Genomic DNA, 18,393 nt, shown 5'->3' with positions numbered 1-18,393 from the left:
TGGGTCAAAGACCACATTTCACCCGTTCTCTGAACCCTCCACTGACTCACAGTCAGACGAAGGGTTACCTTCAAGACCCCATGTATAACTCAACGAGCAGGGCACAAGACCGTACCAACATACATACAAGAAAAGATAAAACCCTAAATCTCATCTCGCACCCTGCGATCAAGCACTGCCCTCTTTCTAGTCATTCCAAACTCCAACTCGGTCAGGGTCAGAGGATCCGCTTTCTCAACCCAGGATCCAACTCTGTGGAACTCACTCCCCCAACATATTTGACACACCCAAGACTATATTTTGGTAATCAGGGTTTTTTCTCCCCCCGCAGGAATCTCAAACTTAGGTGGCCTCTGTACCTAATACGCACTCATGCACTGGAGGTGCACTGTTCTGTAATGTGGTAAACTAGGGCTGGCCGCTCTCGCACTGCCTGCGTGCTCTCGTATCGTCTGTCCTCCTCCCCCACTCCCTCCTACTCCATGGTGCTCTCTATCTCGCCTATCTTCTCTAACTGCTTCTCTATTGACTACCCTGCTCTCCTCACTAAATCTGGTAGGAAAAAGTTTAAAAAGGACATCCTGGTCTCCAACCCAGGTCTCCCTATCGCTGACACCTACACTAGTGCCTGCTCCAAGGAAACTCTCACTGACATCCTCTTTTTCGTGCCTTCGCCTGACCTATGGACCCTTCATATGGTCTCTGTGCTCTCTCCTTTCTCCTCTTCTCCCATTAATGGTGGCACCCGTTGGGATGTCCTCTTGCCCTCCTTCCACTCCTCTAAGGCCATCATTAATGTCTACGCTAACGGGACAGTCTTGGTCCAAGGCCCTCAGGCCAACCTTCACCTCTTTGACAGACGCTTCCCATGCCTCATTAACTTCCTTTCCTCTCCTGCTGTCCCCCCTCCTCTGTCCTCGGCTACCTTGCCTCTACCCTCCCTCCCTGACCCCTCTCTTGCTCCTTCTACACCTCCACAGGGCGTACCTCTGATCTGTACCCCTCCCCGAAAGTCCTTCAAGGATGGCAACCTTCTCCACATTGCCACTCTTAACTCTCGCTCTGCAATCAAGCATTCTTCTGATATCTGTCACCTTCTTGAGGAACTGGACCTTGATGTCCTCGGTCTCACTGAGACATGGTTCACGGCCAGCTCTGTCACCAGCTTTGACACACTCCTACCTGACGGCTACAAGATCCTCTCCGTGCCCAGGCCCAACCGTGCAAGGGGGGGGGTGTAGCCCTTATCTTCCCTGAGTGGATTCCTGCCACTGTCACTCCTACGCAGTCATACTCCTCTTTTGAATGCCTTGTCTGCCGTCTCTCTCTCTCTCCTAGCCATTCCCTTACCGTGGCTACTATCTATCGGCCACCTGGTCAAATCTCCTCCTTCCTCTCCGAGTGGGCTGACCTCTCCTCCTCACTCCTGTCCTCAAGCACTCAACTCCTCTTTCTTGGTGACTTCAACATCCACTTGGATGTCTCCTGTCCCCCCACGGGACTCTTTCGTGACCTCTGCGACTCTCTCTCACTCACTCTCTATTCTCCCGCCTGGGCCTACTCATTATGCAGGGCACACTCTTGATGCTCTGATCTCTTCTGACCTTCCCCTCTCCGTCCCTCTCTCCACTCCTCTCTCCTGGAGTGATCACTTTCTCCTATCCTCCCACATCACCCTCCCTACCCCACTGACAAAGCCACCCTCACCACTGCCACCCACCTTCTCGGTCATCCGACCCATGAAGCGCGTGTCAGTTGAGGCTTTCGCTGCCACCTTCGCACTCCCCCTCCCCATTCTGCTGACTCCCACCCTGACACTGCCCTCTCCATGCTCCACTCTGCTATATCTGATACGCTTGATATCCTTGCCCCTGTCATGAGAATCCGCCTGAAGCCTAAAGCCAAATGTAACTCCTGGTATGACTCGGAGCTCGTTACCCTTAAACGCAAGTGCAGGGTGGCAGAGAGGAAATGGCGTGCTTCATGTTCATCCTCTGACAAACTGGCCTGCCGCCTGCTCCAAAGGCAATACCGTCTCTCCGTTCTCTCCAAGAAGAGAGCCCTTATCCAAGCCCGCATCTCTGCAGCATCTAACAACTCGGCCGAACTCTTTAAAATCTGCAAGGAGCTTGCCAACCCTGCTGCAGTCTCTACCTCGCCTGTCCCCTCCCAGGCCCTCTGCACTGCACTTGCCTCTCACTTCATCTCTAAAACTCAGGACATCCTGTCCTCACTCTCCTCCTATCACCTCCCTCCCTCTCTTCCTGGCTCTTCCTCTGGCCCTTCTACAGCCACCCCTCCTCCCTCCTTCTCTGCCTTTCCCCTTTTCTCTGCTGATGAGGTTTCCAGACAAGTCCGATCTATGAAAGTCTCATCCAAACAGGTTCACCCCTGTTCCTCCAAAACTATCAAGGACCACATCGACGCCCTGGCTCCTGCCCTGGCTGACTTTTGCAACCACTCCTTCGCCTCTGGAGTCTTCCCATCCCCCCTTAAGCACTCCCTTGTGCACCCTCTTCTTAAGAAACCCTCTTCTGACCCCTCCTGCCCGGCTAACTATCACTCCCTTCCTGGGCAAGCTCCTGGAGAAACTGGCCATCTCCCAGCTTAACCTCCATGCTGAATCTGTTGGCAGTCTTCATGACCATCAATCTGGCTTCAGAGCTGCCAGAAGCACGGAAACTGCTCTCCTGAACATCCGTGAGGACCTACTCTTGAACCTTGACTCCAACACTCTGTGTGTTCTCATTCTGCTCGATCTCGCTTCTGCCTTTGACACTGTCAACCATGCCATCCTGCCCAACCATCTCCGTGATAACCTGGGTATCACTGGTCAGGCTCTGGCGTGGCTGACCTCTTTCCTCTCCAATCGACCCTCCCAGGTCCAACTGGGGTCCTTCCTCTCTGACATCTTTTTCTCCACCTGTGGTGTCCCCCAGGGATCAAATCTCTCCCCCTGGCTGTTCAACCAGTACCTGGCACTCCTTGCCCACCGCATCGCCGCTCTCTGCCCCAACTTTCAGTGCTATGCGGACGATACCCAGCTCATTTTCAGGCTACCCTCGGCCTCCTCCTCTCCTTCCCTCATCTCTGACTGTCGGCTATCCAGGAATGGTGTGCTGCCAATGACCTCTGCCTTAATGCCAGTAAGACTGAGATTCTACTCATCGGCACACCCACTCCCTCCTTCCCTGCAGCTCTCTGGCCGGCCTCTCTTGGCCCTCTTCCTGCACCTACCTGCACGGCAAAAAACCTCGGGGTTATCTTCGACTCCACACTCTCCTTCTCTCCTCATATATCTGACGTCTCTAAGAAGTCACACTACCAGCTGCACCTCCTCAGAGGTATTCTTCCCTTCCTCGCCTTCCCCCAGAAGCTCACTGTCTCATGAGCCCTGGTTCTCTCAAAGCTGGACTACTGTAACAGCCTCTATCTTAATCTGCCTGCCTCCACTCTCTGCCCTCTGCAACTCATCCAGAACAGAACTGCGAGACTTGTCCTTGGCCTTAAGCCCAGGGACCGTATCTCTCCAGGACTGAAGTCTCTACACTGGCTCCCAGTGGCTGCGAGGATAAAGTTCAAAACCCTCTGCATTGTCCACAAGGCCTTCCGGGGCCTGGGGCCTGGGGCCTAAATACCTTTAACTCTCTTCCTAAATATCTTCCTTCCCGAGCCCTTCGCTCATCCGTCTCCAACTCCCTCTGGGTCAGCCGCTTCTCGAAGCAACGAGCTGGGGGTAGATCTCTCTCCGCGGCAGGGGGCTCCCCCTCTGGAACAGCCTTCCTGCCTCCCTGAAACTTGAGGAGAACCATATACGGTTCCGGAAGCACCTCAAAACCTTCCTCTTTGCTTCTGCTTTCTCTCTCCCTCTCCCCTGCTAATTCTTCGCTGAATCTGCACCGAATCTGCAACTGGGCCACTCTCGCCGACCTCGGTCCTGGGCCCAGCCACTCTGCACTTGCACTGCCTCGCTGGCAACCCCTGCTCTGCGGGACTGTCTCTGTATCCCTACAGCCCCCGTTCCCAGCACTTGTCTGCACTTACCACCAGCTGGCCCTAATCATTTTATTATATATACTTACCTTGTACTGCACTTGCCCCTTCCCCTCGCGCTTTGTCCCTTCCCCCTGCACTTGCGCGATCTGAATGACACCTGGCCTAGTAGGATCGTTGTCTGTCTTCCCCCGTTTCCCCCTTCCTGCCTCGTCGCGCCTTGAAACACTTGAAACGCTTGTGTATAGGCGCGTTACAAATGCCATATCATATGACCTTCCATAAAGCTCTAAAAACGTGGCTCTTTCCGTAATACCGAATATGACCTTCTGAGGCGACTGGGTCCTTGCTACCTGATGAAAAATGCTCAATGAGATCCCGGGCAATGACGCCACTGAATATGCCAATTGAAACACTATTAAGCAAAACGTGCACTTGAAATCCGGAATAGCGAACTCCTTAGACCATAACTGCACCCAAACACTCACCCCCATATCACTATGCTTACTCTCTACTCTACACCATCACACAATTAAAATGCAGCTACACCCCTCGATCAACTTCGGCCCAGCTGCTCACATATGAACGTTACTCCATGAACACCTCATCATTCTAATAAAACGCAGCTATAGCCCATGAGTAACGGCATAGCTGCACACATAAGCATACTACACAGGCCCAACGCAGTCTTGATGTCCATCCTCCAGACTGCACACATTCAACTGATATCAATACCACCACACCTAATGCTAGGCTGCAGTTACCATCAGGCAATTGCATCAGCTGCACACAACTGGTGCACCCAAGCACCCTTTGACACCTTACTCTCAACTGACCTGGACGACGGTCCCCGAGGGCGTTCAACCTACCAGCGCTTTGAGGTCATACCAATGATATACAGAGTGCTATATAAATGCCAAATAACATAAGGTGTCAAATCTTTTGTCACCCTTTCGAGTGGTATAGTTGGATAGGCAGCAGCCCTAGATGAGGTGGCAGCCTGGGCTACCAAATCAGGGGACGGATGCTTAAAATTCAGATCCACACACGAAGGCGTATACTTCCTTGTGTGATCTTTAAAAACTGCAGGGTTAGTATCTGTGGCTTCCCAATCGGTCATTACTCTTCTTTAGAGCAGTATGAAAAGGTAGGATGGGATCTTTCTGAGGACCCTTATCCAAATATCAGTTAGGTTATCCTGCTCAGAAACTGGAGCAGTCCTTCCGCAACCTAGATATTCTGATACCCTACTCATAAGTGCCCTGTAAGAGGCATCTGCATGATCAGAGAGATGTGGGCTCGCAAACTCCACCTCAGGAGAGGTGTCAAGGCCACTTGCATCCCTCAATGAGTCTACAAGATGCTGCATCTTAGACTCCTCTGAAATAAAAGCCTCAAGAACATTAGGTGTCCCAAATTCCAAGCCAAAAGGAGGGGTGTCCTGTTTGGAAGCCTCATCCTCCTCAAAAATTGGAGGACAGACTCAAAGTCAATTCTTGGCTGAGGTTTGTAAACCTTCGAGGGTTCGTCAATTATGTCGACGGCTTCGTCGAAGACCTCCATGTCGAAGTAGCTGACCAAAGACTCATTAAAGCAATCTAAGGATGAAGGCTAGGCCTCTCCTTCTCTCAAGGTTTTGAGTCTTTAAGGGGTTGTTTTGGGCCCAGTTACAAGGGCGCAAAAGCAGAAACCTTTTTAAGACATCTTCTCAGCCTTACAAGGCTCGACAGGATTAGAGCTCTTCTTCGGCTCTCTTGAAGGGGCGGAAGAAGCAGCATTCTCAAAAATGTTCAACATTCAGAGGCAAAAATCCTCCCATTCGGCTTTAGAAAGAGACTTACATGGACAAACAACTTTGCTATTGGAGGATGAAGAGCTCAATCTATGACGGAAGACGAAAAGTGATACAATCTACTCCTAGACCACGAGCACTTAACATACTTCCAAGGAAACCTTTTTGAAGGAATTGTCGATGTGGACTTGGAAGGGGGCCTACCCACAGCGAGTTTCCCCTTCCTTTCCTTCAGCACCTTTCCAGTCATGCACTGACCGGAACGGCAGTCTTCTATCTTGTGTTAAGAGTCCCAGGTACCAAAGACAGATGCAGTGTAGTTCTGGAATGGACATCTTCGACCCACACTGAGCACATCTCTTAAAGTCCCTCTTAGGAGTTGACATTTGAAAAACAACCATTGACACAAAGTCAAATAACCAATACAAGGTGAACTGTGCAACAGAAAAATTAAACTAGATAGATAGATAGATAGATAGATAGATAGATAGATAGATAGTTATTTCAGCAACGTGATGCTCGAGAGCGGATGAAGGCCATCAAGGGGGCACGAGTCGACGACGCATAATGCCCCGTGCTGAGAAAAAAAATTATGAAGCAACTGATGCTGGATGGACGATATCAACGATGAGGAATACGTGTGAGGACACAATCGTTTCAAGTGCTAGATTTTTACACACCTTAAATTGTTTAAGTCTATCAGGAGGATGTGAGGGACACGTTGAATCTTCTGCAGAAAAAGGACCATAATACATAACTGAAGAAGGTGTTTTAGATACAATCACAGTGCAGAGTGATTCATACAAAAAGGCACAGCATGTTCAGTCTGGTTCAAAAACGTTTGTTGGTGTTCTGGTACATACTTGGGGCAAATGCAGAAACAACAATACAAGGGTTTTTCTCAGGGCCTGACCCCTCACTCGCATACCCTGGGAGATGCGTCTTCCTGCTTTATTGGCAGTGTTTGTAGTTTGCTCGAGTAGTGTGGGGAGATATCCCAGACCTGCAACCCAGAATGGGTCTTCCTCACCGGGGTGTTCAAAAGGGTGGGCCATAGTTGTCTCCACTGCCCACAGCTTTATGTAGATAGGCCACCCCTCAGTTTACACTTGCATGGTCCTAGATCCTTTCATCACTTCCCTTTCTCAGGGTTTTGGCTCTTTATTCCACCAGTGTAGCCTCTATTTCCACCTGGTTACCATGCCACATGCTCCTACCATTCGGACTACTTTGCTCCTCTCTAAACTGACTTCTACTGCACCTCCACAACACAATGGCACATGTTTGTAAAACCCCACCCACCCCCCTCCTCCCTGCCAGTGTCACCATTCAGACTCGGTTTGCTTTACTAGCCCCGAACAGCTCAGTCGTACCAAGGTTTAACACACACTCCACTCCTGTCCAATCCTTATTACAACCCCACTCCACTTCTGAAACCAATCTAACTGTCTCTCTTCGTTCCAACCGCTGTTGCGCCACACCTCCTCCACCTTACTCTCAAGGCTTCTCTTTCCTGTAAATGCTTCATGGCACTAATCTGCAGGAATAAAGGAGAGCAGTATAACACTGACCAGAGTAAAATTCAGCATAGGCAGTTTAAAAAGAAAAAGGTTTAGCATGCCTCCACCTACCATGTTATGAGGGCTAAGAGGTGCCACAAGATAGGCGACCAACAGATTAATGTATAAAGTTTCCTATCGAATATTATAAACAACATGTATGACATCACTTCCCAGTCAACACTGACACACACACACTTAATAGAATAACAGGATTAAAGACTAAGTGGGTCGACCTGTATGTTTGGGGGCGCTTACGCCCTTAAATCTCCTCCAATGGCTGGCTGTGGAGCAGTACTATGTGGTAGAACCCCAAATGCCACCAAGAAACAAAGTTCAGTAAGAATAATCAATACTGTAAGTCTGCACACTGCCAAATAAAATCTGGTACAATTAAGACATCAGATAAATTATGCAATGGTGCTGAATGATGTGTCTAACAATTAAGCTTCTCAAATCCATTCTGTTTTCCAATGTCATTCTGAATATACATCAGGAAACAGAACGGATTTGAGAAGCTTAATTTTTTAGACGCATCATTCAGCACTATAGAGCCTTGAGAACGACCAGAGGCCGCAACCCGTGTCGGCTGACTATCTGAATAAACCGATCGCATTATTTATCTGATGTCTTAATTGAACCTGATTTTATTTGGCAGTGCCCAGACTTGCAGTACTAATTATTTTTACTGAACTAAACAGAATAACCGGTCTCTTCCGGCAGAGCCGGATTCAAAAACTAGGAAGTCTGTCACACATCAAATGGCAGAAATAAGAGTAAAAACTCCATGCAACTCTTAGCACTTTTCGGCAATAAAACGGATGCAAAAAAAAAAAAAAAAGTTGAATGAATAATTTATTAAACATTTCTTCTATCCCTTGCCATAAACAGGGTACTGCCGGAGAAACCCAATACAAACTGTTTCAATACCATATGGCAGTGACCATGGAGCACCTAAAAGCATGAAAACATTTACACAACGGGCACACTGGGGAATGACCTGTCAATAAGACAGTTAGGGCTAATTGAGGAGACACCTACTGTTACATGTTAACATCAGGATGAAGGGTAAGGCAGATGGATCTGACAAAATCCAGTGTTGTCCTGAGCTTTAACAGACAAATACTTTGATGAGAGAGGAACATTTAAGAAGCCACTAGATGCTCACCATGAAAATGTAAACTGAGACGCTTGAGGGGTCTGTGAAAACACCGAATCTCTTTGGATACAAATATAGTGCTCCTTTCTTTATCTGGGCATTTAAACAACTTATAAACCTTTAACCCCTTAAAGTAACACTTTTTTCCTTGCTTAAAATCCTCTACACAATCCAAGTCTCCCTTAGGTGACAGTAGGCCACAATTCACTGCAAGCTATGCATGGATGTAGCCCCAAGTATTCTCTCGAAGGGAATACCTGACAGCAGAAAGCCATATAATAGAACTGGTTCCATGTTCGTTCATCCCCAGGTTTTTTTCAAATGAGTTTGACAAAAATGTTTTAAAAAAATAAAAAAAAAATCTGTCCCCTCGCCTATAACCACCTTTTATATCTCCTTAGCCACCCCCATATAATTTTCGATTTGTTTTTTCGTGAAAACATTTTCAGCTGAAAACCCATCATAGAAAAACCTGCCGATGAAACAACGTCATACCATAGAGCTCAATGACTGAATTGTATGTTCAGGTGTCCCATCCCAACCAGGGTGAAGAAAGCTTCTGGGGTTTTGCAAGGAAAACCCTTTGCAATAGGACATCATCTGAAACCCTTAACAGAAGCAACAGATCTTAGACGCCAGCTAATTGCTCCCTTAAGAACTCCACTATAAGGCCCAACTGTCAAAATGATGCGCTCTTCACATCAGTCACTGGTTACATCCAAAACAGCACTGCTACCTGATGGGAAAAATCAGTGTAGTGATAACTAGACTTAGTTGAATTGTTTAATACAACAGTTTACAACTAGGAAGTAAGGAAAGCAAACTCTCTACCTCAGAGATTGCAGGGAGAATAGATATATCGGGCATAGAACTACATGGAATAGACCCAACATTCAGAAAGCGGGTCAGCATGGACAATGTAAAAATGTGGGTGATGAGCAGACAACTCGATCCCTCATCTCTTTAAACTAAGCAGCTCTACTCAATCAACTGGTGTACCTATGGTCACATCTTCCAAGTGCAGTAAGAAATTGACAACGGAAGCAATTCTGTCGATCATTTTTAATTCTGCATTTAGGAGCAGTCTCATTAGATAACCTGAAGAGTCCATTGGAAGAACAGTGAAGTTACAAAATGAAAACAGAAATATAGGGATTAGCATTTAGGTCATAATACAAGGGTTACATAATAGCAATTGGAGCTGGCAGCACATATTCTGGAATTGAAAGCACAACAGTGAGTTACGAATATTACACTCAATTTCAGGCCTTTTACGGGGAAGTCTGCGAGCTTCTGTGTGCCTCTGAGCTCCATTATCAAAATGTCATACTTATACATTTTATCAAAGGAGCTGTAAGGCAACATGAATTTATTATAATTGGAAACATTGCTTTGCAAAAGATACTCTTCTTATGTGTCTAATGCAGTGGCCAACGTTATATTACAATCAATACATCAAGAAGGTACTTGAGTTTGTATGTACTTACAGTATCCCATATTTGAAGTTTAATCTGTTTTGAATCAATTGTTATCATTCGAGCACCAAATTCAACACCTGTCAAAAAAGGAATACATAAAAGTAATTTGTGAGATGGTTTACACAAAAGCAAGTAAAGCAGATGGCAGTTTAGGTAGAGGGTATATGTGTAGAAAATGTAGAATTCATGGCTTCATAATGTGAGTTTGAGCACCTTATATGTTGAGATCACTGGACATTCAGGGTGCAAAGAACTTACAATGCAGCATCTACCATCAATTCTTATCAATATTAATGTTCAGGTCTATGCAGTCCTAAAAATGATGCACTGCCAAAACATGAAAAACAAAGAAAGGTTAACCAGAATCGCCTCGAAAAAGATGAAAGATTACTCATGAACACTTACTAGTGGGGAAGAGCAAGAGAGGGACAGAGTGGGCACGACAGGGCGCAAGAGAGTGAGGGCGGGCGCAAGAGACAGCGAGGGCTGGCGCGAGAGAGTTGTATTAGGCTATGGTGCTGCTTGTTTAAACGCAATGCTGCAATTGTTCTCAGTTGTGTGACAAATCCACACATGTCCTACGCGATAGTCCCTCTGGAGATGGTACTCAGTGGGAGGATCACATGGGAAGGGATATCCGTATGGGACCATGGACTATCTCAGGAGAAAGCGGTATTCATCCAACTCCTGCCCCTCCTTCACTCCCACCTTCTCCATCCTTTCCCTCCTCTACTATGCATTTCTCTAGTGCCACAGAAGTAAGCAACACAGACGAGGAGAAATAGGCAGGAGTTAAAGAACTCCATAATAACCACCACTGGGACAAGGAAGAGGTGTGGAGCAATGAAGCACTCTGTGGAACCAACTTGAGCAGTCTAGACAGACTACACCCAATATGAGCACAAGGGTAAATAAATAAAAGCGAAGGACTGACCAGAGAGAAATCCTCCAGGAGGAGCCAAGGCCCAGGAAGTATTCCGGCCTGCCGTGAGAGGAGACTGCTAACCGGGACAAAGAGACCTCTCCAGAAGCATCTCGATTCAGTCTGCAGATCGATGGAAGAGTTGGAAGGAAGGAGGCCAGGCGGAAACCAGACGGTCATGGAGAGAGCCTGAATGGAGTTGTTTGAACGCTCCATCCATACAGAAGAGGCCCAGCATTGAACCCGAAGATACCAGGTTTGTAGGGGAAGATTCGAAAGCATGGGAAACCTGAGAAGCAGGGTCGGGCATCCATATCCATATTAAGAGTGTACTCAGGAGACCCCCGGCCGGCCCATATAGCCGAGGTTCGCTCCGAGTGTTCTTTAAGACAAGATAGCTGCACCTTCAGATGGATGGGGGTGCAGATTTATTACTCCAACACCAATCAATAAGGACAACTCAATGGTTTGGCAAAGGGAGTCCGTTTAATAACAAGTAAAAAAAGTGGGGAGTCATGGCAATCAGCAGTGATGCGATAGTCCGTCTCACTTAAACTCCAACGAACTTCATACAAGCAGTGACATTTATACTCAAAACCTGTGACATGTAACACTCAGTTAACATGCAATTCTATTGGTTAGGAAAAGGTAACAGGTACTATATCTGTATATGGTAACGGAGTGAGGTGATTGGGTACACACTGTCAGGTGGGTGTCTAAGCCCTCCCTTCAAACAGGACTACTGTAGAGGTCACAAACTACGACGTCCCATTGGTTCTACCAACTATAGGACCCTAGATTATTTGGTCGATTGGGTTGGCATCAACCCCATGCATACAGTTCCACTTTGCTTAGCAGCATGCAGAACGGTCAGCCAGGTGCGATGTGCCCCCTAGTTACCTGGCCTTCCTCCAATTAAGGTTACAATCAATCATCACTTCAGAAACTATGTCAATTATTTTATTTACTGTGGTTGGCCTCGAAACTGCATCTTCTGTCTGGAAATGTTTTGATAACTGTCGGAGCGGATGCGAAGCGTAGGTGTGAACCCGTGCTCCTTCGCGCTCGGCTGGTCACGTGTTAACCACACCGTGAATTTTTCTAGTTTCTCTCAGTTTGTGCATTTAATTCTTATTCGGCTTACCACCTGCCTATGCCTCCTTATCTCGACCTTTCAAAGACAGGATATTCTGTTCTTAAGTTTCAATTATATGTAGCTACTGTTCGTTCCTTCTATTATGACCTTGGCTCTCCTGGCACGAGTTGCATCTGCCGAGTTTCGATTCAGCCGCCTCTTCTCGTTTGCTGGAATACGAATCTTGACTTGTTTGGCCTCTAGTAACCCAAGTTGATTCTGCTTTTAGTGCAAAGTAGAATCGCACTTATAATGCTGTGCTTCGTTTTGAGGTAGATTATGTATAATGGCGCTTGCTGCTCTATTCTTCTACTTAGCATAGCAAGCCATACTGTTTTCTTAGCTTTTTTGCGGTTTGTAAGCATATGTACAGGCGTTACCTGGTTGAGTATCTTCATCCTGCTTACAGATTAAGCTTCTTTGTATTTCAACATCGTTTTCTTCTTCTAGGTTCACGATATCCTTATTCATGGCGTTTCGTCTTTGTGTCATCCTTGGGTCGTCATTCCTTCTATCTGCGAATCTGTCCGAGTCCTGGTGACGTTACCATTCATCTTCCATTAAGGCCTTCTTGGTTTCTTCTGGGTCGGTACTTAGGCAATCTTCATTTCATCTCATTTGCTGGTAGGGTTTTTTCAATGGATACCTTACTGTCCGTGGTTTCCTGGGTACTGGCACTTCAATAGGTGTTGCTCTTCTGATGGGTACTGGGCAGAGCCCTACTGCGGCTCTCTGCTGGTTTATTTGCTCATAATGCATCACATTTTGGTGTGAACGTTCCTGGTACTTCAAAATGGGCGACTGGAGTACAGGCTTTATTTGGGACCTCCTCTACAAGAGAATTCATAAAGTAAATTTAGGCATAAAAATACCTGTCAGGGTAGTGAACCAGGTGTACTACTGAGGAAGAGAAGCACAATCCCTCTCAGTCGTCGCAGTACCTGGAAGGGAAGCAAACCAAGTCTACCAACAGGGGTCTGAGAGCCTGCATCTAAGACTGGAAGCATGAGAAAGGCCAGGGGAAGGGAGACATTCCCCTTGGTGTTGCACCAGAAACCGGAAAGCAGTCAGGGGACAGGAAACATTCCCCAGTCAGTTGAGACTGAAATTTTACTTCAAAGAACCTTCCAATTTAGAACTTTATACTTTTTTTCTTGCAACTTGGGGATAAGGAAACAACCCCTCAAGGAAACCTTACCACGTTGGGGAGCTTTATTTTATTATCCAGAGGGAGGGAGCTATTCTTCTGTGTTTAGTAAATGTATACAATGGAATTCGAGAATGTAGGGGATGATTAGATTTCTTCAGGGTTGGACATTGTCAAGGTATAGCCAAGGGGAGCTGGGTTAGTTTGAAACCAACCGCTACCAGGAGCTACTTTATACTCCTGTGGCATGTGGTGAAATACAAACCTAGCTATGCGATATTAACTGTGTATGTTTGCGAATGTATATAAATGAGAATAAAGCACACCTAAGGGGCATTTAGAGCCTATTGGATAATATAAAATGGACAAAAGGTTAGTCTGCATCTTGCGCAAAGTTAGATTTGCTGCACATTATATAGTAGCTCCTGGTTCCCCAGAGGTAGCTCCTGCTTAAATGGTTATGCCCAATACCCAGGAGCTGTGTTTTGCTCCTGGTCAATAAATACCAATTTTGACCCCCATTTCTTTGTATAGGGTTAGCCAAAAGGGATTGTGGCATAAAGTAACTGGTTTGTATAATTATGTTCATCATATAATTTTGTGTATAAAAGCTGTAACTTTGTTGAGCATGTTAAGGAATTGTGTCACAAAGCTGACAAACCCTTTCCGGCCGTTTACATGCAATTTAACTTGCTTTTCTGACAACATGCATTCACTCTCTTTTTGGAGTTTTTTGATTTGGGTTTACGCTTCTACATTTGGTGACCCGCAACGTAATCTCCAGGCCTTCCGAGACGCTGGGGGTTTCTTTGCCGCACAGCTCGACTACAGCACAACTGTGCAGGGGACCAATCCACATGCACACTAAAGCGGGATTTGCAGGCGCCATATTGGTTAAATGCATGCCTGCTCCCTAAGGAGTGGTGCAGTAGCTCAGCTGTGCAGAACACTTTAAGGGACATAGCATAGGAGGACACATTATGTGCTTGCACTTTGCGGGAAAACCGAGGTTAAGAGGGAACTTTATTTGGGATTATGGGAATGAGTGTGGTTGAATGGAGGCCGAGAGGTCATTGAGGATGAATGGAGTCAGAAAGGTAGTTGAGAGTGAAGAGAGAGATAAAGGCAAATGAGTATGGGGGAAATGCATGGAATTGTGAATTGGTTTATGTTCCCAGTCCTTTTTTCCATGTATTACTCGGTTTATTATTTTCTTTTCCCATTGGTAGTAAAAGTAGTGAAGGGCTGTAGTTGTGGTCCACTATACTAAGGACAAGCAGTCCTTTCCCCATAGAGGGGTGTGTGCAGGTGTACACTCATTTTTTTTCGACTGAAGGAGATACGAGGAGGATGTATGGTATAAGTTACTGTGTTTTTTAATTGATGCCATGTTTGCCTTCTATGTAGAGGCATTTAGTGTGGGCCAGCGATAGCCCAGAGCAAGGTGATTGAGGTGTGTTTGAGAGCAAAGTGAGGGATTATTGAGGGGTATAAAAAAGGTGGGGGTTAATAAACTGGGCTTTTGTTTAAGGAATCATTATTTTTTGGAGTGCTGGAGGATCGGCGAGTATGGGACTAGTTGACACTCCCAAGGTACAAGGAAAACATTTTGACGTACCACAGTAGGTACAGGGAGCTAAAAGGTAGGCTGTATTAATCTTAGGCCCAAGAAGGCACGCATGACAAGGGTGTCCTCGAAAATATGTATACTTCTTTATCAGCAAAATGAATGGGGAAGAAATTGAAGAATAGGAAGAGCATAATTGAGTTGTGGACCATACTGAAAGGGTAGCAGAAGAAAGGAGAGGAACATGGTGGGGTGGGGGACCAAGCAGAGAGCAATTACCGTGGACCAGCAGAAAGTTTGCAGAACCGCATTCTTAAATGAAAGGGAGGAGGGGAGATCCTGAACCTCCAGAGATGGCAGAGATAACTGAAAAACATTGGTAGCTGAGATTTCCCTAATCTTGTGGAGCACTAGGTAGTTTTGATGTAGAATAGAATTAAACCTGATATGGGTCATGTTTCAGTGATTATTTTTTGGCCACTTTAACATTATTACAACATTTTAGTATAAGTACTGTGACGAATCTAGTAATATCGTCACTGATTCTTTGGAGGGAAAATTCCCTTACATGGGCAGGGAAAGGCAGAAGCTACCCAACTCTGACTCTGGGGGAAGCCATTTGCAGAAGGACCACATAGGGGAAGACAAACTCCAGAGGCAGGAAAATGCGGGTCCAAAATAAATAACCCTGCAGCCATTATTTCAAATGACACCCATGGGCCTTTAAAAACATGCCTGTATGGCTTATTGTGGGATAAGGAATTCTGGGGGTTTCTCAGTCAAACACTGGTTTACCTGCCTCTCCCCCCAAGCCATTTATAACACTGAGATGCGGAAAAGGGAAGATGACTAGAAGTGGTAATCCAACGCCACGTTCTAGTGTGGAAAAAGTTAACCAATGCCAGGGAGCTTTAAAATTGCCACAGTTGACCAGAGTATGAGAGAGAGGGAGAGAGGCAGAGACCTAAAACAGTTTGCAACTTGTCACAACGCCAGTCAGAACGCCGGCAGTGAGCAGACTGAGAAGCAGCACAGAGGCGGACACGAAAGGCACCAAAGAGACCAAGACGACAGGAGTTCACTGCTTTATGGCCCAGGGAGTAGAGGACGGTCAAAGCAAGAGCTAACCAGCTGACGGAATGCACGCCCAGTCAGCAGACCAGTACAGAGGAAGGAGTAAAGACGCGAGGAACGCCAAAGCCACCCGGTAAGCTCAGGGAGCTGAGAGTTTGCAGCACATGCTTTTTGCTCACTGTACCCGTCACAGATGAGAAATATCCATTTGCATCCGCCTGCTACCTTTTTCAAAATATTTGCGAGGAGCTTGGGGTTGGTCACCCCGAGTTACCTTGGGGCAACCAGACGTGGACTCCCTGCTCACTGTGCTCAGAGAGGCACAGCTTCACCTCACTGATGAGGCCCAACAAGGCTGAAACGCATGTATGGGGTTGCTGTTGGTACGCTTGTTCAGGGAGGAATCGCCATAGCATTTCGGTGCTGGACTGCCCATGTGGGCGGGACAAAGACTGATATGCAAATGGTTATTTCCCATCTGTGAAAGGTACTGTGAGCAAAAAGCGTGTGCTGCAAACTCATCTCAGAACAGGTTATCATGCTATGTTCTTTCTGGAGAGGAGCGCCTGCTACCTTTTTTGAAATATAAATACGAACTTTGTTAAGAAAAGGGTTGGTGACCAAATATTGGAAAAATATCGTTTTGTGGATGAAAAAGAGTGAATGGAGAAAGCAAAAGCCCTGGCAGGTTAGTGAACCAGGCTAACAGTGATTCTGGGAATCACACCCAGAAGGGAGAAGAGAAGTGGATCTGAAATTGTAGAACTGTGATAAACGAATGCAAAAGGGAAGACTCGTACCCCTTTTAAGGATCAATAAGAAAGTTGCAAATGCCCTGGCAGGAGAATATACCAAGGGTAGAAAGTGGAACAGCAAATGGAACAGTGAAGGACCATACCCCTTTGTTAAGCTAATAGAGAGACAGTGTGAGAAAATGAACATTCAAAAGAAATGTATTTAAAAAGGAAACTCCAGGGAAGATTCATCCACCTGGAGTAAAGTCGAACTTTGTTAGAGTATTCAACAAAACAAAAAGAATCAACGGAAGCAGCTTTTTCCTTAAAACTGTGGAAGTGTAACAAGTGGAGAAAGTCAAGGGTGGAGTCATCCCGCACCCCCTTTGAAACTCAAGTGAAATACTGGGAGAGAAGCGAAACGCAGGGGAGGAGCCCCCATCGTATTTGTTTAGAACATTGTTGACCTTTGCCACCAGATACAATGAAAGACTGGAAGACATCTAGGGAAGGGAGGATCTCTTTCTTTGGCAGAACCTTTATTCCATTTCCATTCGGTATCTTAAAACTTTATGCTCAGAACTTTGAAATCCCCTTCTACGTATTATATTGAGTTTGAGCTAAATAAATCAAAGGGGAAGTCTTCTTGCTCCAGAGGAAGGACTTCCTTCCCCTGTACAAAAGGCAGTTCTTTTCTGGACCAGATTCTCTTCATACGGTGACAGCCAACCCTTGGCTGTTGGAGAAGTATCTTGCTTTCCCCTAGCTTTCCTCAGGCTTACAAGTCAGTTCCTTGGTGTCCCTGACCCTGGTTGGCAGTTTGCTTCCTCTGGCCAGCTACTGCACTCCTGAAGAAGAGCCTGGATACTTACCAAGCTGTAATGGGTCCTTGGCCCTTGCAAGCAGACCTGCTTCCCTCCCACCAAGTACTTCCATGAATAAGCGTTGCCTGATGCACTTTCCAGGCTGTAGTGGATTAGACAGGCTTGGTTCACTAACCTACCAAGTACTGTGTGGACCCTCCAATTGTCCTCGTTAGGGTACGAGACCTAGTCTCGCAATTCCGGGTTCATTCTATCCTTTTGTAGACTTGGTTCACTCTCGTGCCAAGCCTTAGTCCATGTACGATTTGGCTGCAAGTTCCACACCCGCCTTTGCGACCATCTTCTTGAGATCATCGTTTGCAGAATTCACTTCCCTCGGTTTCTCTCAATGCGGGATTCACTTCCCTTACTTTTCAACAATTAGTAGATCAAAGACTTCAGGCTGTACAGGGATTTTGCTAGACCTCCTGTATGACCACTTTGACCTATCTTGGCGGCCTTCCTACAGCCTTCCGGTATCTGTAGTTTCGCATTGACAGGGATCGACCAGAGTCTCTGGAGTTAGCACCCACGTGGTGCTGGTTCCCTCTGCAGCTGTTGTCCTTTTAACACTTTTACAGTTCTTTGAACTTGGTTCAATTTGCCACTTTCACGCAACACAGCCCGGCTCTTATTGTTTCTCCCTTCGTCTCATCGGATGAGATGAACCACTTGGCTTTCCTTCTTTCAGAGTCAAGGCCAGTATCACGGTTGCAAGATTCTCCCTCGTTCCTGCTCATCGGCGTAGGCTTGCCCTATGTACCGTTGACAATTGCTGCAAGACACTTTTGCTATTGTTTACAGTATTATGTCCTTTTACACAAAGGTTCTACGGGCCTCGGATGAAAAGGGCAAGGTTGCTTCTCTACTTGCCACTCTCGATTGGGCCACCTTCCTCGTTCTCTTGAACTGTTGTGCCTGGTTAGCCGTCTCATCGTGCTGTGTGCCGTACTCTTACTGTGCTCTTGAG

General features: G+C 46.5%; 1 protein-coding gene across 1 annotated transcript in view; it reads right to left on the bottom strand.

Moving 5' to 3' along the window:
• Positions 1–18,393, bottom strand: part of RAB2A (RAB2A, member RAS oncogene family) — a 543,971-nt gene that overhangs the window by 394,170 nt on the left and 131,408 nt on the right. Inside the window, exon 3 of the mRNA XM_069621096.1 lies at positions 9,991–10,058. Coding sequence (XP_069477197.1) covers positions 9,991–10,058 — 68 coding nt within the window. The remainder of the gene's footprint in view (positions 1–9,990; positions 10,059–18,393) is intronic.

The sequence above is a fragment of the Ambystoma mexicanum genome, chromosome 5q (genome assembly GCF_040938575.1).
Source record: "Ambystoma mexicanum isolate Mex_15411 chromosome 5q, UKY_AmexF1_1, whole genome shotgun sequence".
Lineage (NCBI taxonomy): Eukaryota > Metazoa > Chordata > Amphibia > Caudata > Ambystomatidae > Ambystoma > Ambystoma mexicanum.
This window is presented reverse-complemented; position numbering and strand designations above follow the sequence as displayed.